The sequence below is a fragment of the Gracilinanus agilis genome, chromosome 3, assembly GCF_016433145.1.
Source record: "Gracilinanus agilis isolate LMUSP501 chromosome 3, AgileGrace, whole genome shotgun sequence".
Classification (NCBI taxonomy): Eukaryota; Metazoa; Chordata; class Mammalia; order Didelphimorphia; family Didelphidae; genus Gracilinanus; species Gracilinanus agilis.
Genome location: NC_058132.1, coordinates 505,541,297 through 505,565,161, shown reverse-complemented (window position 1 = coordinate 505,565,161; position 23,865 = coordinate 505,541,297). Strand labels below are relative to the sequence as shown.

The following is a 23,865-nucleotide window of genomic DNA, read 5'->3' as shown; positions in this document are numbered from 1 at the left end:
TTTTAAAAATCCTTTGCTAGGGGAAAAAAAGAGGAAAGATGTTAAGAAAGAAAGAAAGAAACAAACAAACAAACATATTGCTATTCTTGAAATGTGTTTCCCTCTGGAGAGCTGGTAATTAATTTTTTAAAAAATTAAATGGTCTCTCTACATGTTTGTTTTAATTCTTTTCCAAAGCAAAAAAAGTCAAATCTATTGTGCTAAGTTCAACTAAGGAAAGGGGTATTTTGACTACAAACACTAGATTGAAATAGTCTGGTGAACAGAGTTATCACATGACTTCCACATTTAATCAAATAGTAGGTCATAGACTGAATGGGACAATTGGAATTAAGGAATCTATGTCAGGCCAAGATTAAAACAGAACTTTTTGGAGTTACGGAACAAAATGCTTTATTACATATTTTTAAACCCTTACTTTACATCTTAGAATCAATACTGTGTATTGGTTCCAAGGCAGAAGAGCAGTAAAGGCTAGGCAAGGGGGGTTAAGTGACTTGCTCAGGATCATACAACTAGGAAGTGTCTGAGGCCAAATTTTAACCCAGAACTTCCCATCTCTAGACCTGGCTATCAATCCACTGAGACACCTAGCTGCCCCTTACATTTTACAAGCAGCCAGCCAGTGGAGTCAGGAAGAACTGGGTTCAAATCCTACCTCAGATACTGTGTGACTGGGTAAGTCATTTAATTTCTCTTTACCTTGATTTCTCCTCTGCTCCCCTCCTTCTAGCTCTAAACCTGTGATCTGTGTCAGCCAGGTTAATAATGTATATGAACCTCATTAAATCCAGACAAACTTATTTTAAGTCCCATAGAGATTGATGACAGCAAAGCATTTGGTTCTATTTTTCTGTTTGTTTCCTTAGCAAATGATTAATGAGGAATAGTATTTTGTTTGTGTTGCAATAAAAAGAATATCTATAGGTATATTACTCAGTTATAATTTTAGAGAATATCAACTGTTATCATGGATCAATTCGAAAGGATAAAAGATAACCCAAGTCACCTTGCTAGAAGTCAGTTTCACTCCCATGATAGCAGCTCCAAATACTGTGAAGTTTTGTAAATAATACAGATCATGCTAGTACAGGAAAAAGCCAGAGATTATTAGAACATGATCTATCTTAGGCTGACCAGATGATTAACTGACCAGACTGAAAATGTTTTATTCCCAAATGCAGATGGAAGATTTTCAGATTTATGAGAAGTATTGTCAAAACAAACCCAGGTCAGAAAGTCTCTGGAGGCAGTGCTCAGACTGTGTATTTTTTCAGGTATAGTTTCATATATTTGGCTTCATTCCATTTACTGACTTATTTGGCCTCTAAAGTATCCATTAAGGACACTGTGTAATCCAAAGCTTCCAACTCGATTACAGGAATGCCAAAGGAAACTCGATCACAAACTCAGTTTGGATTCTTATTTGCTGAAGCCTGTACAAAGAATAACCAAATATCAGCTATTATTAAAGGTAGGAGGACACTTACATTTTTTTAAAGGTCCAATTTTGACTTTTTGTTATTGTTTGCTATCGTTTTGTTATTGTTTGCTTAATCGAAGAAAGTGCCAAAATAGTTTATAAAAAACAAAATGGTTAAATATTTAAATTATATTATTTTTTGCTTAAATTATGTTGTTGTTCTTTGATAAAAACTAAATAGAATTACCAAAAATAATTAACAAAAACCAGAATAATTTAAGCTTTAATTATTGTTCAGTAAGTAAATTAGTTGTTGTTAGCTAAAAGCAAAAGAGAAGTGCCAAAAATAATGAGTAAAAGCCAAAATAATTTAAGCTTTAATCATTGTTAAATAATTAAATTGTATTGTTGTTTTCTAAAATTATGATGTTATTTGCTGTAAACTAAATCAAAGAAAGTGCCAAAAATATTTAATAAAAAATAAAAAAATGGTTAAATTATGTTGTGTGCTAAACACTAAATAGAAGAAAGTAACAAAAAGTTAATATAAACCATTGTTAAATAGTTAAATTATGTTCTATGCTAAAGAGTAAATAGAAGAAAGTAACAGTTAATAAAAGTAACAGTTGTTATTGTCAAATAATTAAATTATGATTGTTATCTAAAAACTAAATAGAAGAAAATGCCAAAAATACTTAATAAAAACCAGAATAATTTAAGCTTAAGTTTTTGTTAAATAATTAAATTGCTGTCATTGTAAGCAGAAAACTAAATAGAAGAAAACGCCAAAAATAGCTAATAAAAACTAACATAAGTTAAGCTAAAGGCTACCTTTGGCACCAATGAGACTAGCCAATCAGTATTAGTCCTACATGTAGAGCCACCAGGCTAACTTTACTCTAGGACAGTGGTTCCCAAACTTTTTTGGCCTACCACCCCCTTTCCAGAAAAAATATTACTTAGCGCCCCCTGGAAATTATGAAACTATTTATTGAACTCAGAATATAATGTAATACAAAAAAAGTATGGCCATCACTGCCTTCCTAGATCACTGCAACACCCACCAGGGGGCGGTGGCGCCCACTTTGGGAATCACTGCTCTAGGAGGTAATAAAAAAAAAACTTTCTGAAAGAAAAAGGTCATATGAAATTTCTATACTGATAAAAGTACCCTGTATCCTGCTTATCGCCTGTGAATCAGGGATTTTCTCAGCTGAGCTAAGCCCTTAGTCTGAAGGCCTTCTGAAGAATGGAACTTAAGGTAGTTGAATTTTGATGAGAGGAACAGAAAGTAAAATGCCTTGAATTTGAGACCCTCTACACAGTAATAGCAGGTTCAAGGGGTCCTGGACAATTAAGAGGCAATGGAAGGGTAGTAAGTGATGGGTTAGGGAAGGAGGTGACATGCCTAAATGGTATCAGGAAGGACTTTGAAGACTGTCTTTGCTTAGTGAGTTTTTACAGAAAGCCTGTGTCTATTTCATAGAATTATCTATATACAGACTCGTTCAGTTTAAAAATTATTCAGAAGCCATTTCCAAGCATTTCCAGAATGCCTAATCGTTCACTAATGTTCCTTTCTGGAGAGCTAATTAGCTAGTGGAGTTCTATGCCTGGGACAAACGTGTCAGTGATGTGTTTATACCTTAGTGTATGTGTGCTATGTGTGCAGGAGAGAGAAAGTATATATGGTACCCCAACCCAACCAGCATTGAAGTGACTGCTATGACTACCACCATTACTAGGGGCTAGAGACAGAAAGACAAAATAAACAATTATCCATACCTTCAAAGCATTTTCCTTCTGCTAGGGAGACACATTGGGACAGCGAGGTGGGGCAGTGGATAGAGTGCCAAGCCTAGAGTCAAGAAGAATCATCTTCCTGAGTTCAAATCTGGGCTCAGACACTGACTAGCTGTGTGATTCTGGGCAAGTTGCTTAATGCTGTTTGCCTCAGTTTCCTTCTCTAGAAAATGAGTTGGTAAAAGAAATAACAAACCATTCCAGTATCTCTGCCAAGAAAACTCACAATGGAGTCCCCGAGTGTCAGACGTGACTGAAATGACTGGATCAAAAGCATAAGGATATGTGTAAATAAATATATACATGATGATTTGAGGAGGCAGAGACCACTAACAAGTAGGGGGATTGAGGGAGCTCATGAACGCAACCTCAAGATTCTATAAGGCGACGAGGACCTGTTTCTCTAGACACAAGAAGCCCTCCTAATGATTCTAAGAGTCATCCTTTGGGAAGCACCTTACAGTTGATGTGTAGTTTGAATAATGTTAATCACAGCACAAGATTTTGGTCTGTTTTTTAGCAAGCATTTGGGTGTACGTTTCCCAAAGATACCGATGTGATTTTGGTGATGATTGCATAGCCCTAAGAACATCTCTTCTTGTGTACGCTGCCTTACAGGAAATGCTGAAATACAGTAAAAACTGTGAAGGAGCCGAGGATCTACAGGAGGCGTTGACTTCTATCCTTGGAATTCTTAAAGCCGTCAATGATTCCATGCACCTGATTGCCATTACTGGCTATGATGTAAGTGACAATCATTTAAGGGGAAGGCATTTTCATTGAAGAATAGAACCTATCCCTGTCAAAGGAAACAGCCATATACTTCCCTGAAGTGAGCTCATCAATACATAATATGCTTGAGGAGCACTTAGATGGCACTATGGATAGAGAACCAAGTCTAGGGTCAGCAGGACCTAGGTTCAAATCTGGCCTCAGCCACTTCCAAATTGTGTGACTCTGGACAAGTCACTTAACCCCAGTTGCCTAGTCCTTGCCACTCTATCTTCGAGTTGTTACTAAGAGGGAAGATAAGGGTTTTTTTTTAATTAATTATAGGATATGCGGCATTTCCTTTAAAGTTAAAGGAAGACTTAAATGAATATTCCCCTCTTTCTCACATGCTAGGCTAGGTATGGCAGCCACAGATACTGATTTCTACAAGTTTCATAGAAACTATTTCACCTGCTACATGACCCAAATTCCAGCCTTTGATATAAAATGGCTGTGTGATCCTAGACAAGTCACTTAATTTCTAAAAGGTCTAATGGCATCAAACTCAAATAGAAAGGGAGATACCTACTAGTAGCATTGGGACACTGGGTGGTGCAGTGGAGAGAACACTGGGTCTGGAGTCAGGAAGATCTGAATTAAAATCCAGCCTCAGATACTTTCAGTGACTCTAGGCAAGCCACTTAACCTTGTTTGCCTTAGTTTCATCATCTGTAAAATGAACTGGAAAAAGGAAATGGCAAACTACTCCAGTATCTTTGCCAAAAAAAAAAAAAAATCCCCAAAATAAGTCAGGAAGAGTTGGGCATGACTAAAAAAGACTGAACAACACCAGTGACATACTGACTTAGTCTTAAAATATAATATCATCTTTGCTTTATTATATTTTTATTTATTTTGTTAAATATTTCCCAATTCCATTTTAATCTGGTTGGAAGTGCACTTGGCATTGTTGAATGCTCCGTGTTTGGTATCTCTACTCTAGGCAATCTTTTCAGGTAATAAAGATGCACAGAAGCAGCTAACCTTTACTTGCAAAGAGCATTTCCTCACCCAGATGCTTCCCTGTATGAAGGTCTAGAAAGTTCTTCTCTTATAAAGAGAGCCAAAGCCAACCTTGTATAAAGGCTTCCCAGTAACTTCAATCATAGGCGTAAATATATCTATCATGGCACCTTTTGGCATTGCATTTTGTTGTTGTTCAGTTTTTTTCTCTCGTATCTGACATTTAGGGTTTTCTTAGTAAAGATCTCAAAATGTGGCATGCCATTTCCTTCTCCATATCATTTTATAGATGAAGAAACTGAGGCCAACAGAGTTAAGTGATTTACTAGGGTCACTCCACTAGATTTGAAGTCAATTTGAAGGCGAAGTGACAATCCCAGAGTCACATAGCTAGTGAACGCCTAAGATTGGATTTGAACTGAGGTCTTCCTAATTCCAGGACCCATGCTCAATCCATTATACAGTTTCATGTCTATAATTTAAAACATTAATTGACATGTTTTCCTCTTTCTTTTTCTTTCTTTTTGTTTTGTTTTTTGTTTTTAGGGAAACCTAAATGAATTAGGCAAGCTCTTAATGCAAGGCTCCTTTAGTGTTTGGACAGACCACAAGAAGGGCCATGCCAAAGTGAAAGATCTGGCCAGATTTAAGCCAATGCAGAGACATCTGTTCCTCCATGAGAAAGCAGTTCTATTCTGTAAGAAGAGAGAAGAGAATGGAGAAGGTTATGAAAAAGCACCTTCCTACAGTTACAAGCAATCTTTAAATGTAAGTAAAAGTTTAGATTAAAGCAGTAAGAAGATTTTAGTTTTCAACAGAAATACTCCTTTCTCCCAGGGTAGAAAATCTGAGAAAGGAAAAAAAGTCATAAAGGATATATCTAATTATGATTTATCTGAGTTCAAATCCAGTCTCAGACACTGACTAGTTGGTATTACCCTGAGTAAGTGACTTAATCTCTGTCTACCTCAGTTTTCTCATCTGTAAAATGGAGATTATGAAGGTTGTGAGATCAAAGGAGATAAAAACTATAAAGAACACAGTTCCTGGCACATAGTCAGTGCCTAATAAATAGTTCTTTCTTACATTCTTCCTTAATTGAAAAAATGATGTTTTTTTCTGTTTTATAATTAAGTTATCTCCATGCCCCTAGGATGTGTCAGAAAGGAACTTAAATAGATGGCGGGAAAATCTTAAAGACTGGATGTGCTCTTTGGGTATATTTGTAATAAAATGGTGGATTTCCTGCATGTGTTTATGCCTCTTCCCTCTGCCTTGTGTTTACCAGATGACGGCTGTTGGAATAACAGAGAATGTGAAAGGGGATGTTAAGAAATTTGAAATCTGGTATAATGCAAGGGAAGAAGTTTACATCATACAGGTAGGGAGTGGCACATCAATTACTGTTTTTCAAATAAGGTTTTCATTTCCCCTCTTGTTCCTGTGTAGGATTTTATAATGTTTCCCTAGGCCTAGACACCCAAATGTAGTAAGAGTAGCCACGTCACTCCTAACAGGATTTTGGCAAAACAGGGAAACTGGCGTGAGGTAGGTGGAAAATGATAACATAAACTGGAATGACTTTCCTCACACAACACCAAGGATGCTCAAAGCTTTATTAAGAGCTGCCCAAGAAAAGCCCTTTTTAAAAAGAGCTAATTTTGCCTCTTTTGTAAAGTTACAAGTCTGTGAACTAAAATACACAGTGTGGTGTTTGATAAAGGGATATATCTAAAACAGAAAAATGTCAAAGTATCTGGACAGTGGAGACACCCATGGGGTAGAAAGCAGAAAAGTCAGCCTTTAGGAAGACAGAAACTATTGAGTCTACCCAGACTCCCTGTTACTCTGTAGATATACCTAGATGGGGGGGGAATAGCCAAATAAAGTTTATCCCAATGTGTTGGGCCAAATTATCCTGTATATCCCATGCCCTGAAAATGAAGTCATCACCCTTAGACATTACAGGACCATTTTTGAGAATATTTAAGCCTATTTTCTAAGTGAAGGTTGCAGTTTATTTACTCAAGATCTGGGTCTTTTTAGACATGGAGACCAGGGCTTCTTGGACCTGGCAGAACCAAATATAGGTCCCTTTCCCAAGTTCTGATTCACCCATAATTTGAGCTACTTTGTAAGGTCTTCTGAAGTCAACTCTTTTCTTCTCTTTAGAAATCAGCCATGTTCCTCACCTTGTATCCACCAGCAGTTGTGACATGGCACCAAAAAACATAGCTGAGCCTTATTATGACAAAACCCTAATTCAGGCTTTCTCTCCCTGGGAAGGGAGAACAGAACTAAGGAACTGGAGAAGGAGCATACTAAGCAGACTGTAATGGAGCCTTGGGCTCCTCTTAATTATAATTATATGTATTAAATACATTATAATACATAAACATAATAATCCTATAATTAGGCTTCAAAGAAAGAGGTTGGATGGCCCTTGGAGTCTGAGGTGAGCCATAGCAACACCAGAGGTAGAACAGAGTGACAATAGTCTCATTTAACTATGCCTTTCCATGGTCCCCCTTTGTCCACCCTTACCCCTATCAATTACAGAAGTCCCAGATGTCTAAGATTGACTCAGTGACAAATAAACTAGGAGTGACTGTGCCCTTAGTTTGAAAGGATCATGAGAGCTTTGAGCCATAAAGACAAATGACAGCAATCACAAATTAGTTCTTATGAGTCCTCATCCTTCATGATCTTCTCAAATTGCTTAAGATTTGTTTGGATTTTTTTTAATTAAAATTTTAAAAATTTTAAAAGTCTGGTCCTTACTTGGATTACGCTTTTTATCCAATTAATGATTATTCATTGAATCATGGATTTTGGCCAGTTTCTTATACTGATGCCTCTATGTTGCCTCTGCTGCTATAATTCATATTGTTGTCCAAATCTCCCTTCCAGGCATGGAGAAATACTTATAGCAGCTGGATTCAGAAGCTTATAAAAGTAGAACAATAAAATTTTAGTGGAGGGACGGTTCTTCCTCAGTTTCCTCAAATGATTCATTTATCATTACAGTAATTTATGTAGAATTATTAATTCCATTAGCTCTGAGCCATTATTACCATTGTGTGGAGTCCTGGAAGAGAGACCATAGGGGGTATTAGAGAATCAACCTGAGAATCAGGAATTCCTGGACTCGAGTCCCCTCTCTGACACATACTAGCTCTGTGATTCTGGGCAAGTCCATTACCCCCTCAGTGCCCAGTCACTCTCAAAAACTATAAGTAAGAGAAAAGGTAGTGGACAGCAAGGCGGCTCGGTATTTTGAGAGTCAGGCCCAGAGATGGGAGGTTGTGGGTTCAAATCTGGTTTCAGACACTTCCTGATAGTATGACCTTGGACAAGCCACTAAACTCCCATGACCTCGCCCTTACATCTCTTCTCCTTTGGCATCAATACACAGAATTGATTCTAAGATGGAAGGCAGGGGTTTAAAAGAGAGAGAGAGAGAGAAAAGATGAGAGCCTATAGTAGTAGAAAGAGTTCTTACTCCAAAAATCGTAGATTCAGTGTTTTTTTTAATAAGTCCATATTTTGAATTGCTGTTCTGATGTGCAAAGGAAAAGTGTTCTAGGAAAGTTTGAGCATTTCTAAGCCTCGCTACAATTGTAAAAGGAAAATTACTCAATTTCTTATTTTCCTAGCAAGAAACTTGGATAAAGAGTTGAATAACTTATCCAGGGCCTATCCATTTCTAGCATTCGTTGGGAAAGAACAAAAGGAATGGTATCATTTGCTACCAGAAAAAATGATACTAGCGGGTGCCCTGGATTCAAACACTGACCCATCCCCACCAATCCCATCATCCCACTCCTTTTTTTATTCTTATATGTGGCATTCCCTTCAGATGATCTAAAGATGCTACAGTTATATCTTTGTATATGGAGTTAAATGAGGAAAATGAGTGTTTATTGTCCAAAGGAGATTCATTGCTTACATGCTGACTTTTCACTGTCTTGGCAGGCTCCAACTCCTGAAATTAAAGCAACTTGGGTAAATGAAATCCGGAAAGTCTTAACCAGTCAGCTACAGGCTTGCAGAGGTAAATAGTTCTTTTTCCAGCACTCTGTGCACCCAGATGATTTATACTTTTAAAAACAATAAACTTTCTTCTAAATTTCCTACTATTAAAAAAAAAAAGCTCCAAAAAGTCACACCCATACAAACTCTGCCCTGTGTTTGTCCTTCCTTGCAGAGGCCAGTCAGCACCGAGCATTGGAGCAGACTCAGAGTTTGCCTCTGCCCGCATCCTCGAACACAAGGTGGGTGGCCATAAATATAGCAGAGGAAGCAACAGTTTCTTAGAGCAGTCAGGCATGGTAGGCTTTTGTGCCCCAGAGTGTGGTCTCATTTTGTTCATTTGACCCTTTACTCTCTGAGTAGCCACAAGGATACTTCCATGAGGGGACTGGATGATCTCTAAATGCTTCCAACTCTAAAAATACCGTGAATTTGGAGTATTCACCAGGACATGTACCATTTCTTTCTTTCTTTTTTCGTTTTTTGGCAGGACACTGTTTTAAGTTTAATCTGTATTATTAACATTCTTTCCATCATTTCCTTAAGCCTAGACAGTCAACAGAACAATAAATCAAACCCCAATTGGCAGCATTAGCTGATTTCTGAGATGTAAATGTTCCCCCTGAAAGTTAAACAGCCTGCTCTCCTACATGGCTCTGGCTTGCACTTATCAATCAGTACAGCTCAGATCTAGGGTGTATAATAGTGTGGACTGAATTTTGCAAAGTAGAACAGACAAGTGGAGTTGAAATTGGCCTCATGGAACCTAGAGGAGGTTCCATTTGGGAGGGGCCAGTGAAGGAGGAAGTTTGGTGAAGTTTCTGCCCTATACAGCCTGGCTCCAATCTATTTCTTCCTCCTGCACCTTGAGATTCAGCCTAATTGCCCTTCTGTCTGCTCTTTTCCATCTCCATGCTTTTAACTGGTTTTCCCCATTTCTAGAATATATTTCCTCCTTCACTCTAAGTTGTAGAGTCTGTCTTCCATTAAGAAGCAGCTCAAGCACCATCTTATGCATTTATCCTTCACTGACTCCTCCAAGTATTTGTGCCCAATTGTTGTTTTTGACTGTATTTGTGCTATAACTACAGAGTGTCCCAAAAGTCTCATTAGAGTTTTAAACTACTAAAACTTGAGCTATTGTTTCTATTTAATAGCTATATTAAGGCTTACAACTGCACTTCAACTTTTGGGACACCCTGTATATTTATGTGATTGTTGCCTTCCCCATTAGGATGAACAATCCTTGCAAGTAGGGACTTTTTCATTCTTTGTTCTTGTATCCCTGGCAAAGTACCTGGCACATGATTGCCATTTAATAATTACCTGTTGAGGATCAATTCATTGCATACATGTTGGATTGGTGCCAGTGGGTCAGCTTGTAGAGAAAAATATCTCTCTCCCCATTTACCCATCATCCCCCACCAACTACTAAAAAAAAAAATCCAGACATCATAGATGATTTTTGTGTCTATCAGTCATTCATTGCCAGTCTTGATAATGTGGTTATTGTTGTTGTTTGCCCTTCATTTTCCAAGGGGTCCAATGACATCATGGGGTAATGTCTTGACTTGAGTGTAAATTGGATTTAAGTGCACAAAACCATCAGCCTCAAGTTATATCAACATCTATATTGCAGAAGACTAATTTTAGGACCGCTACAACATCTTGTTACTTAATAACATTGGACTCGAAAGTCAGGAAGACTTGAGTCCAAATCCCACCTTTGATGGTCAAATCACTCATCTGGGTTTCAGTTTACTCATTTGCAAAATACGAAGTTGGGGGAAACTTGATGACTTTTTAAAAGAACCCTTACTTTCTGTCAGAGTGACAACTTTAAGGCAGAAGAGTAGCAAGGACCAGGCAAATGAGGTTAAGTGACTTGCCCAGGGTCACACAGCTAGGAAGTATCTGAATATAGATTTGAACCCAGGTCCCCCTGACTCTGGGCCAGGAGCTCTGTCTACTGTGCTACCGAGTTTCTCCAAAACTAATGACTTTTAAGATCCTCTTCCAACTCTGCTTCTGTGACTGAGTGGACAGGACACACTCAGTGGGTAGTCCCATCCCCTCTAACACTGGTGGTGTTCAATCATTTTCCAGTAATGTCTGGCTCTTCATGACCTCATTTGGAGTTTCCTTGGCAAAGATACTGAAGTGGTTTGCCATTTCCTTCGCCAATTCATTTTATAGATGAGGAAACTGAACCAAATTCACCTAGCAGAAGGTGGTTACTTTCCATCTATTTACTGATCTATAAATGTTTCTCCCATAAGTTTCTTGAGACCAAATACTATTTTTGGTTTGGTTTGGGGTAACCCAGTGCTTGGTCCAATGCCTGACGTGTAATAATTACTAATTAAATGATTCTTGATTGACTGGGTTACAAATCCGAGTTGTCTACAAATAAAATGTAATCATTACATTCTAACTCATTTTCATTTGTTTTTTAATGCAAGGAATTCATTTCCTCCCTCCTGGGTAGAAGCTATGGCTTCAGTTTTTGGAGCATGTGCTATTTTTCAGCCCTCTGCCCTCCCATTCTAACACCAAACCTGGATCAGAGACCACAGTTGCTACAACTTTTATATATAACCTTCTACTCTGTCTCACTAGAATGTGACATATCTCCTCCTCAAACCAAAGCTTCAACCTTGGCAGCATTTATGCCAAAAAGTTTGTGTTGTTTTTGTTTTTGTTTTTAAACCCTTACCTTCTGTCTTAGAACCAATAGGATACATTGGTTCCAAGGCAGAAGTGTGGTAAGGGCTAGACAATGGGGGTCAAGTGACTTGCGCAGGGACACACAGCTAGGAACTGTCTCAGGTAGATTTGAATCCAGGACCTCCTGTCTCTAGGCCGGGCTCTCATTCTACTGAACCACCTAGCTGCCCCCAAAAACCTTTTTTTGAGAAAGTTTTTTGAGAGAGAGGAGGCTCTACTAGCTGGTAGTATTTTGTCATGCTTTATCTACAGAAGCATTCAAAACACTCAACAAGAAAATGTTGCTGAGGTGTAAAATAGAGAAATTAAAAACATCCAGTATTTTGAATAATGATACATGTAAAACACAATGGAATTGCTCATTGGCTCTGGGAGAGGGGAGGGAGGAGGGGAGGAAAAGAACATGAATCTTGTAACCCTGGAAAAATATTCTAAATTAAGTAATTAAATAAATTTAAATAAATAAATAAAATAAAAACTTCCAGTATCCCAAGATCCTCAAGAGAAATCCTGACTCTGACTACAAAATGATATCATCGTTATTATTATTCATTATTGTTATCATTTTCCTCATCCATCAGTCCCTCGAAAAATCAAACAAAGAGTGTTAAAAAATTAGAAGAAAGAAAAACCGACCCTGCAAGCCTGGAGGGATATGTCAGTTCAGCATCTGTGCCGAAGAACCCAGACAAAAGCAAAGGTGAGGTTGCCTGCATCCATTCTGTGCACTCACAGATATATAATACATCTAGCAACTGTGTCCGGTTACTGAGTTAAATGGAACTTTTAACTTGGGAATTCACTATTTTTTATTACAAAGCAGTGTTTACGCAAATAACTCTCAGGCTTCTCCTATTGCCCCAGGTCTACTTTCATTAAGCCAGTTAATATTTCCTTTAACCACATTAAAAATGAAAAAAACTTTCTGGAAAGAAAAAGAAAAAAACAAAAGAAGGAAGCTTCCTGGAACCTGATGCTCCCCTGGAACTGGGCTCACAGCCCTGAATCTACTCCTGAGAATGCTTTGAATATAGATAGATATCTAAATAGTAATAATAAGCCACAGTCCTCACTCCTTCTTGAATATGCCTCTACTGTCTGTATGACTGTCTCTAATCCTGAACTCGGAGGTATCTCATTTACTTGGGGTTTTGTGTATTCTCTCCATTTTCTTTGTCTCTCTTTTCCTTTATAGATGACACAGTAACTAGCTCTACCTCAGAGAGCTCTGCTCTGTCCAAAAAGCGTTTTACACTGCAGGGCTTTGCTAACCTCAAAAGTCAGAAAGGTAAACACAACCCGTACTTGGACTCTTTTCTGCTTGTAACCATCACATCGTACTTGTGCGGCAGCTCTTTGGTGTATTGTACGTACATGTTGTCTGTCTTCCTTGTCCTTTGGTAGCATATGAGACTTAAAAAGAAATTTTAAGCCCAATTACCTTTATTCATTTATTGAAGCTCAAATGTCTGAAATTTATCAGCATTAAATAATCACCTACGATGTTAAATGTTTTTTTAAATGATTTTTAAACTCCCTTTTTGAAAAAGGAAAATTTTCCAAAAGAAAAATTGCCCAGAAACTCTTGGTGTCATTTTGCTTTTTTGGTCCTAAACTCTTTTTTTTCCCAGTGGGTCTTTTTTTTTACTTTTCCTACCATAATTGTTCTTTTCTGACAAATAATGAGCCGCACATCACCAGGAAATTCAATTCCTCTGAGTCTTTCCTGAGCATTCTGGGTGATTCAATTCCATACATATGCATAGGTAACTGAGAGGGAAATAACTGTAATATTCCCTGTTTGCCTTTGCAAGAACTCTGTGTCCTTCTGTTAAGGGATGGGATATGGCAGTAACCCCCTTACCAAGACCAGGTTTCCATATAGTTCATTCCCTTTGTCAAAAAGAAAAAAAATTTTTAACAATTTAAAATCTTGTTTAATTTTTCTACCTTTTAAAATACATAATTGTTTTGTTTTTATTGTGTTTTTCTTAAAAATCATACCTGTTTGACCATAAAATACTCATTTCCATAATTTTCCTGTGAAAATTAAGTTCCATTCAACAAAATTTATAGGCATTCATTATGTGCAAGGCACTAGAAATATGAAATATCTCCTGCCCTAAAGGAGTTTATATTCCGCTGAAAATGATCTCCTTTTATTGCATTATTTGTTTATACTTTTCATTCTCGTGATAGTTTTGCAATTACATCCTGTGTTTCCTGGAGCCATTTTTCCAGATCTGCCTTGATTAATAATTCCAAAGCTCAGGGGCTTGAATATTTTTTCCACCAAAGCAGATTGAAACCTCCTCCACACTTCTGTAGCTCTTGCTAAGATTCTGCGGTCAAGAAAATCAATCCTCTCGTGGTCAACCCTGGAGAGAGGAACCGCTATATAAACTCAGTGAGGCTAGTGCACAGGGCCCCTGCTCAAAAGTCTTTTTAGCATAGTCAGACCTGCCAAAATCGATGTATCATTTTCTCAATGATATGGCTTTTGAGAATCTAGAGAAAGAGTCATGCCATAAGGAGACATCAGAGTAAGAGTTCATTGGAAAAAAAAATGTCAAAAAAAAAATCTGAATCCCACTCTAGAATGAACTCAGACTCCCTAATAGTTTTCCCTCCTATTCTTCATTATCTCTCTTCTGTGTTTTTGTTTTGTTGTTTTTTTTTTTCGCCTGTTCCTCCTACTGCAGCTTCTCCTACCAGTCCTGACAAAAAAGCTAAGCGACACGAAGTTAAGAGTGATCCAACTCCTTTTGGTTTAAGAGGTAGAGTGATGTCATTTTTTGTACCCAAAATGATAATCCATTTTCTCATCCAATCAGAGAAGCCTGAGGGCACTTCAGATTTGTCTTCTGTATTCGTTGTCAGCTATTGCCTTGTGTGAACTTAACACTTCCTTACTTGCCAACAAAAAACTTCACATGTGTTTATAACCATAAAGTTCTAGTTATGTCATCAAAAAAACACATGATGACTTCAGTTCCATTCGGCACAATATCATCAGTTCTGTGATTAAGCAAGATTTTCCCTAGAACTTGAGACTGGTCCATTCCATCCCAAACCAAGATATTCCTAGCCTCCAGAGACATTCTAGGGTTCAGGTTGAGTACTTTTCACTTACTAATCTATTGATACATTCCAGCTTTCCTAAGCATCCAAAACAAATTGTCACAGAGTAACATAAGCCGTAGGGAGGAAAAAAGAATCCATTCTAATCCTTCCGTTTTCTTATACATTTCTATTTATGTTTATTAAATAGTTCTTAATAAGTTATCTGGAGAAAACAAATAACTTTTTCATGTTTTTCATTCCAAGTGTAAGGCTAGAATTGACACTAAATATAAGCCTTATTACTTATGCTCTTCTAACCAAAGCCCAAGCCCAGTTAAATCCCTTCTTATGCAGTCAATTTCTTCCATTTATACCTTGAAAAGAGATGTTACAGAAATTAGAGATGGCACAGACTTATTTGGTCCCTTTATTTAAAGCACCATTCTACCAAGAGTTTCCCTAGGTTAAGTACATAAGTCACAGGGTTTTAGCAGTTAATGCTAAAACTACCCTAGGAATGTTTTTATGTAACATTCTTCTATATTTATTACTTTCTAGGGATTTTTGAATTTCAGCCTTTACATATTTGTTTCCTTGCTTCTCTATTTTAATGTAGTGACAGCTTCCAGGGGTCTGTTAAAAAAGGTTTGTCCAGAGGACATTTGGCAGCAACATATATTCTCAAGCCCAGTAAAAGAATGTGATATAAGCAGAGATTTTGGCATCAGAAAAGCAAGGGCTCCACTTCATGTCCAACCAGTATTTTTATCTTTGGAAAATACTGTCAGACTCCTGTAGACTTTTGGATAAAATAAGATTAGTCACGCTTGTATATAAAAACCTTGAACTTTTTACATAACAGCTTATTACAAATGAAACACCCCCTTCTCCAGCAAAAGGGACCATCCAATTAGTAGTCTTTTCTATTTTATTGCCAACTAGGAAGTTGCTGTCCAGTTTTGTCAAGGAGTCCCATGCTCAAAAGTATTTAATAACCAAACTTGGTTGAAATGTGTAAGAAAAGGAAAGCTAGCAGATTTTGTTAGATTTATTTATTAATCCAGTCCTCTTAGCCTGTCCCTTTGTGGGCAGGTCTCAGTGGAAGCGTTAAGAGAAGTGATAGATTTCCACTTAATGCTTTGTCTTGGCATTTCACTAATTGTTGCCATTTCCAAAGGTAGACTCCCTAAAGCATGTTAAATTACACTGAGATTTAACCTAGAAAAACTCACAATTCCCAGTTCTTTCACAGATGCAAGCTCAGTAGTAACCCTGACCAGGGCCAGGTGGTTCAGCTCATCTAACTTGGCCCCATCAGCCCAGCCCAGGAAAGGTAAAGCCCAGGACTGGCCTGGCCCTGTCCTTGCCCCCAGATCTTGCTGTCATTTGGAGTCCCAGGCCTGGTATGCAGTGGGATGGCACTGGACATGGCTATGGCTCTTTCTGGCTCTAAGCAGACTATTTAGAATGCTTCTTTTGCTGACTTGAGACACTCTGCTGAGAGCTAGCCAAATGAAAGGAGAGAGTAAGCAGGAATGAGGTTTCTTTTTCTCCCCATCTTATCTCTCCCCTCTTTACTTGCACAAAGTGATCTTTTAACCTCCTGTTTAAAGCCATGATTTTCACTGAGATTAAAAGCAATGGACTCTTATGGAATATTGAGCTTTCGCCAACTCCATTCCCTACCAACTTTCCAAAAATATTTGTTTGGCTATTTTTAGTTGCCTACATCCAGTGAAAATCAGGCTGCCCACAGGACTGGAGTATAATTTGGGCAATGCATGCTGCATATTCTGGTTGGGTCAAGAAACTGGAATGGCTTTGCTTCTCATGTCTGCTTGTTCCTAATCATGAGGAGCATGGCCCCGTGACATGCTATGGCTCTTACTCCCACAGGAATTTGGTTTAAATTGGATAACAGAGAATGGATTTCTCTTACAAGGCTATTTGGACTTCTTGATGCCTATTTATATTCGTGGTTTCCCTATCCTAAAATCTCAGTAATAAAAAGAAGATACACATAAGCATAACAAAGTATTATGTATGTGTGAGAGGGTGTAGACATTAAAATACACATAAATATCCATATGTAGTAATTGTCTATTTGGGGGTACATTGGCTCATTAAAGAGGCAGCATAGTATAGATCAACACTTCTCCAATTTTTTGGTCTCAGGATCCTTTTACACTCTGACAAAGTATTATTATTATAAACCTCACCTTCCATTTTAGAATCAATACTGTGTATTAATTCTAAGGCAGAAGAGCAGTAAATGCTAGGCAATGGGGGTTAAGTGACCTGCCCAGGGACACACAACTGGGAAATGTCAGATTCCTATAGACTTTTGCATAAAATTAGATTAGTCACTGGTTCCTAAAAAGCACCTTGAGCTCCAATGTAGAAACATTTTACATAAGAACTTATTACAAATGAAACATCCCCTTCTCCAACAAAAGGGACTCCCCAAATAGCAGTCTTTTCACTTTTTATTGCCAACAAGAAAGCTGTTGTCCAGGTCTACCAGATTTGAACAAAGTACCTCCCATCTCTAGATCTGGCTTCAATCCACTGAGCCACCCAGCTACGCCCAACTGTAACAAATTATTAAAGGTCCAGAGAACTCTTGTTTATGTGAGGTTTATCTATTTATATTTATTGTATTCAAAATTTAAGCTGCAATTCTAAAAATATTTATTAATTCATTTTGAAATAATTAAAAGTCCATTACATAGGCCCATTATATGATATATAAATATCATTTTAACCTTATTTTCCAAAACAAAAAACATTTATTCAGAAGATGGCTTTGTTTTATCTGTTTTCACAAATCTGGCTTAATGGAAGACAGCGATGTTCAGTGTATTGTGAGATGGTGCTTTGGTTGAAATATATGAAGAAAATCTGGGTCTCAGATATGTAATTGAAAAGAGGAGGTCTGCTTTAATAGTCAAATAACATCTTAATATTATGAAAATAGTTTTGACCTCATAGATACCCTGCAAGAGTCTCAGAGTCCCCTAGGGGTCCATGAACCACCCTTTGAAAACCACTGGTATAGTAAGTAGAAAACAACCTCAAAGTCAAGAGGGCCTGGACTCAAGTCCTGCCTCTGACCCACACTGACTATGTTACCCTGGCTAAGTCATTTAACCACTTAATGTCCAGGCCATTCTCTCATTAAGTAGATGCTGATCTTTGCTAATGGTAGTTTCCAACTTCAATGAAATCATGGTCCAAAAAGAAAAAAAAATAGCACAAATGCTTGGTTTGTCCTTCATTGGATTTTTTAAAAAATAAGTAATTAGAAAAATTACTGTTTTCTTCCCCCAGTTCTGATTGATGTGATGATTTTTAAAAGCAGATGCCCCAAATGGTCTCTTTATCTTACTTCACTTAAATCTCCAATATAAGCTGGAAGTACAGCTATCCTAGGTGTTGTCACTAGTATTATTCATGTTCATCAAAGCAAACTCATAGAGAAATCCCCACTGCTAGAAAAGGGATCTCCTTCCTTTCCTTGTAGAGAACAGATGCAACTTTGCAGGGTCCCCGAATAGATAGTATGGCATGAAGAAGAGATCTGGAATGAATTTCTCTCCATTGTGCTTGCTTGGCAGATGGTAGCATTTGTCAGCTTTTAATTCTTATTTGCCCAGTATTTATTTTTATAACTGGGCTCTAAACAGTTTGTGCCAGATATTTCTGAAATCTGAGGTCAGAAAGAGACACAATTCATAACAGAATTTGGGAAAGATATATGTGCGTCAAATATTTTTTAATTCCAAAGTTTTGCTCATAAATGCTATGCCCATGTAGACATGTTACAACCTGAAGTCAGTACAGTAGAGATGATTCATATTATGGCTCTGATCCTTGCTAGTTGCATGACTCTGGACATATCCTTTAATATGAGCCTCAGTTTCCTCATCTGTAAATTGGAGATGATATTTTACCTACTTCAAAGTTGTGTGGAAAATACTTGGCAGTTCTTAAAGTTCTTTAGAAATATGACTTCATATTGATCCAATTCATGTGGGACTCTAAAATCCCACCATCCTTTTTCCTCAACATTGGTGCCTTGTGTGTAAAGTGTCAGTTCTAAGTTCTTTACTTCTTTATCAGGTTGGACTAAAACTTCTCATTCACTTGATGCCTCTGAAGACAATGATGGCTGGTCGAGTGCTGAGGATCCCCTGAATTCGTCAGATGCAGAAGAAGAAGGTGGAGCAGGACTCAGGAAACTGGTAAGTCCTATAAAGCATTTTCATTCTGATCGTGGCATGATACAGGTGAACTTCTCAATATTTCAGAGATGTACTCCTGAAAAAAATTTACCCAAGCCAAATTTTGAACATCTGAAATCAGTCTCCTTGTTGACAATCTGATAAATCACATACGAAAGGATGAGGCATTTGTGAGATTGTGTAATCACTAACACAGGAGAACAAAGTTTCTCAGCCCTCTGAGCAGCATCTCTGCCAAAGAGTTTTTAAATGAAAGCCTTAAGTTACAAAGAGCTGCTATTTTTTAATGTAAATTATACTTTTTTTTGTAAATGATATTGTTCCTGAATTCTTATAAAGCAGAGAACACCTATACAGCCCCTCAAGGTTGGTTGGGATGTGGGTCTTTCTTCTAGGTAGTGTGTCATAGTTCAAGTCAGCTGCAAGGAAAAACTATCATGGGATTTATTCATGAGGAGAAATGTGCATTTTTGTAGTCAATGGATTAATATGTTGGAACCAAAAAGGTCTTCAAATGTGGCTCATTAGTGCTTCACAGCAAGAGATTATAAAAAGGACCGCTCACATTTATATCATGCCTACTATCTACCAGGCACTGTACTAAGTGCATTATAATTATTGTTTCCTTTGATCAGGTGTTTGAAGTTTATAAAAATGAGAAGATTCCACTCTCTTGCATTTCCTCATAGTGATCACTTCAGCTCCCTCATCTTCCAGATTCCCCTTCAATCCACCTCTCAGTACCTCTAGAACCTGGTCCACAAAATTGATACTGCCTTATATTGTGTTCTCATTGTTTCACAAAGCTTAGATTTAGAGTCCAATCTTTATTCTTCTGTCTCTGAGGACCAGACTTTCAAAGTCTTTTCTGGCTCCATACTCTATCACAGGTGTAGCTGCTCATTAAATACCTACCAATCACCTCTCAATAGACATATGTGTGTGTATACACACTTTATTATATATATATATTTTCATATAAATATATGTATATATGTATATACATATATATATGAAATTTTTTGTTGTTCAATCATTTCAATCGTGTGATACTTTGTGACCCCCTTTAGGTTTTTCTTGGCAAAGATTCTAAAGTGGTTTACCATTTCTTTCTCCAATTCATTTTATAGATGAGGAAACTGAGGCAAAAAGGGTTAAATGATATGCCCTAGGTCACATAGCTTTTAAAGAGCTCAGATCTTCCTGACTCCAAACCCAACATTTGATCCACTTTGTCATCTAGCTACTCATAGTTTATATATTGGTTTGTTTGTTTTTTTAAACCCTTACCTTGTGTCTTAGAATCAGTACTGTGTATTGGTTCCAAGGCAGAAGAGGGGTAAGGGCTAGGCAATGGGGATTAAGTGACTTGCCCAGGGTCACATATATAGGAAATGTCTGAGGCCAGATTTGAACCTCCCATCTCTAGGCTTGGCTCTCAGACCACTGAGCCACCTAGCTGCCTCCCATAGTTTATAATGTCAAAAGACAGTGTTTTTCCTGCTCATATACACAGGAGCAAATAATTTGTCATTGATGCTATCTTTCTTCATTCCTTTTTTGTCTCTTCTTCCCAAACTTTAGGTTCCTGGCAAATATACGGTTGTGGCTGACCACGATGAAAAAGGAGGTCCAGAAACCCTTGCTGTGAAAAGCGGAGATATAGTAGAATTGCTACATGAGGGAGAGGAGGGACTTTGGTAAGGAGGAAGGTCATCTGTGCTTTTTCCCTTTTTTAAGACATTTTTTAAACACATATAACAGAACCATTTGACAGACACCACCTTTCTTAGGTTTGTAAAGAATTTGACCACAAGCAAGGAAGGCTGGGTACCAGCGAGCAACCTGTTGGCATTGATTGGCAACTCAAAATCTGCTCTGTCTTTGAGCAGTTCAGGTAAGACCATACTGCCTGCACATCCAGGGTTGTCTGCTTTCCCATTCCCAAGCATGTATCTATCTATTTAAAAACCAATTAAAGACAAAAGCAGTTAAAATACCTATTTATTCTTCTCATCATTTTCCCTTTTCTCTAGAATCTGGTACTGGTTCCACCTTTCTGAGCTCCTCCTCAAGCTGTAGCGAGAGTTGCAATGCCACCTTCTCAGACATCAAGGGTTAACCACTAAGGGCTTACTCATTACGATTCCTGAAAACCATGTGCAAGCTTCTGAAGGCCAAATTGCAGGAGGAAAAACCATCATGTCCATCTAACAGTTTTGTCGTGCTTGGAATTTACTTAGTTTAAAGAAGGGGAAGTTTCTTTTAAAAATAGAAGAGATTCAGAAGATGAGTTGGAGGATATGAAAATAACTTACTGGGAAAACTCCTGAGCTTTTTGCAGAACAACAGGTGGTGTGAGAATAAGAGGATATGTTCTCAAGTGGAACTTCTCATCTCTATTCTTGATTCCAGAACTCATTCCCTAATGTACATATTCCAGTTCTCACAGAGACACTAGTTCAATCATGCCACATTGGAAGAAATGGACAGTTGTGAATGCCCTGATAAAATTAAAGCTCTGTACAAAGGATGGCTAAGCAAACTTATGCTACTAATCATACTCCCGATGAACATTCTTTCCTCGGTTGATGGTGTCTCATTATAAATAACTAGAAATGATTCTTCAATCCAGTCATTCTGCTTTTGTTTTCTTCTGCAAGAATATGCATCCTTTTGAAGCTGGGCACTCAAGAAATGAACAATTCATTGACCCACCAGTTTAGAGACAGGACTATTTTATCTTCTACAACTTTTTTTTTAAAGGAATTATTTGGTGGCCATTTGTGTGTGTGTGTGTGGTACTTTGGCCTCTAATCAAGAATCACTGTGTTTACAAAAAAAAAAAAAGACAATTTGATACCACTTTGATACATAACTATTTTTTGTTACTAGGGTTCACATTTAAACATATTTGTAAAGTTAAATACGATCTTACCTGTCTATAATACCAAGGTAACTGTTTTTTTGGGGTGAAGCTCTTTGGTTGTCCTTGAATGAAAATGTGCTAATTTTCATCCCCAGAAGAAAATACAAACTGAAAATATTCCTCATTTCTTTTTCTACCAAAAAAAAAAGGTGTGGGGAAACTCTTTCTGTTTTTTTAAGAACTTCTCTACATTACACATATTTTTTACTGTTTTTAAAGAAATAGTAAAGATGACATTTTTGCCAGCTGTTCATTCAATCGATACTCTTTATATAATCTGAGATTCTCTGAGACCTAGCCTTCCACTATGCAGGCTTGGACCTTAACTGGTCTACTCCAATCCAGAACTTTCTTCTGCTTAAAAAACAAACCTCTGGTTGTCCATATAACATTATTTTACAATACCTTGGATATATCAGTATAAATGCAGAGAAAATTTTTTTGCGTATGCAAGGCAGAACTGAAAAGGAAATGCCTCATTTTTTTTTGTTTGTGTCTGTGTGTGTTTCAGAAAACAAAACTCTTGTTCTACTGACCATTGAAACACACTCTGTAATTGGTTGGGGCAGATATTTTTTTATATGTATGTATATATGTTCATGTCTGTGTATATATGTATATATAAATATTGTTGTAAAGGATGTATTTATAGTCTCCATGCTGCTGAGAGTATGCCACTTTACAGTCCATAAATACCAGTTTTCATGAACTCCTGCAACATGAGACTGATCAGGGTTTTCATTTCCTAGACTGCATCCCATATGCTCTACCAGAAGGAAATCACCCCACATTTCCTACGGTCTGTGAGTCTCTCCTTAGCCAGAAACCTCTTGCCTAAAAAAGTGCGGTATTGAACATTGGGAAGGGGCATAATGGCTTTTCTTCAGGTTTGTAAATTATTTGTAAATGCCATGTAACATAATTTACTCAACAAGTCTATTGTTGAGATGCTTTCCTTCCATCTCCTTGCAGCAGACTTGTTACTTGTGATTGTCTCATCTCAGCACTTTAAACCTCACATTTCATTCATTGTTCCTTTTTTTTCTACTGCTAATGTAAATGACGTACAAAATTAGGATTCTTTATTGTATGTATTATGGTTGGATGAATAAATTTCAGCAGCTCTTGCTGCGTGTATACCCCTCACATTTTATAAAGAGCACCGTAGCATTCTCTGTGTCATCTTATTGTATCAGAGTGTAGTTTGGGGCTTTATTTTCCCTCCAGGGTTCTCATGAAGCATCTGTCTTTTTTTGGGGTGGGGTGCGGGGGGTAATATATAAATCTAACCTTAAATAGGATTTGTTTCAACTTTCTTTGTTGTTGGGGTTTTTTTTTCCTTTAAAGTTAGACCTTTTAGAAGGGCTCAGCCTCTCTCGTTCTATGTGGCATTGAAGAAGTCACTTTCTGTTATGGTCTTTTGGTTCCTTCCAATCAGCTGTAAGTTAAGGTGACAGTGCAGCCCATTATGGTTTCTTGCTTTCATTCTTCCTTATTTTTTCTTTATTAAGAGAAAGACTGAAAATGTATGACAAGGAAAGTTTCCATCATCTCATTTCTAAGGATTTGGGTATTCTGGGTCATAGCAACATGGACTTGTATAGCCTAACATAATGGCACTGCTAAGGCTGCACTATCATGCATCCTTCTTATTAAATGTCTATGAGAAACTCTAATATTTCTTTGAACTTTATCTCCTTTACTTGTTCAAGAAACACTTAGCATGCGCCTACTGGGGGAAGTATTCTGTTAGGCATTGGCAAAGCGAAAATGAAAAAAATCTTACAACAACTCAAATGAGACACTATCTTTATTTTCTGAATGAAGAAACTATGACTGATGCAAATTTAAAGCATTTTCTCAGGACCATTATGAAGGGGCAGCTGGGTAACTCAGTGGATAGAGAACCA

The 23,865-nt window shown here is 37.5% G+C and overlaps 1 protein-coding gene across 4 annotated transcripts in view; it reads left to right on the top strand.

Moving 5' to 3' along the window:
• The window catches only part of MCF2L (MCF.2 cell line derived transforming sequence like), a 285,276-nt gene extending 262,151 nt beyond the window's left edge, over positions 1-23,125 (top strand). The window contains exons 19-32 of one of the 4 annotated variants that reach the window (XM_044670520.1): positions 1,185-1,277; positions 1,382-1,474; positions 3,845-3,970; positions 5,507-5,728; positions 6,249-6,341; positions 8,936-9,014; positions 9,168-9,234; positions 12,301-12,419; positions 12,915-12,998; positions 14,422-14,496; positions 18,905-19,026; positions 20,611-20,726; positions 20,820-20,923; positions 21,063-23,125. In XM_044670520.1, coding sequence (XP_044526455.1) covers positions 1,185-1,277; positions 1,382-1,474; positions 3,845-3,970; positions 5,507-5,728; positions 6,249-6,341; positions 8,936-9,014; positions 9,168-9,234; positions 12,301-12,419; positions 12,915-12,998; positions 14,422-14,496; positions 18,905-19,026; positions 20,611-20,726; positions 20,820-20,923; positions 21,063-21,148 — 1,479 coding nt within the window. In that variant the 3' untranslated portion in view covers positions 21,149-23,125. Of the gene's footprint in view, positions 1-1,184; positions 1,278-1,381; positions 1,475-3,844; positions 3,971-5,506; positions 5,729-6,248; positions 6,342-8,935; positions 9,015-9,167; positions 9,235-12,300; positions 12,420-12,914; positions 13,008-14,421; positions 14,497-18,904; positions 19,027-20,610; positions 20,727-20,819; positions 20,924-21,062 lie in introns of all 4 variants that reach the window. The other 3 variants (XM_044670519.1, XM_044670521.1, XM_044670522.1) reach the window with 3 other exon arrangements.
• Positions 23,126-23,865: the final 740 nt, after the last annotated feature.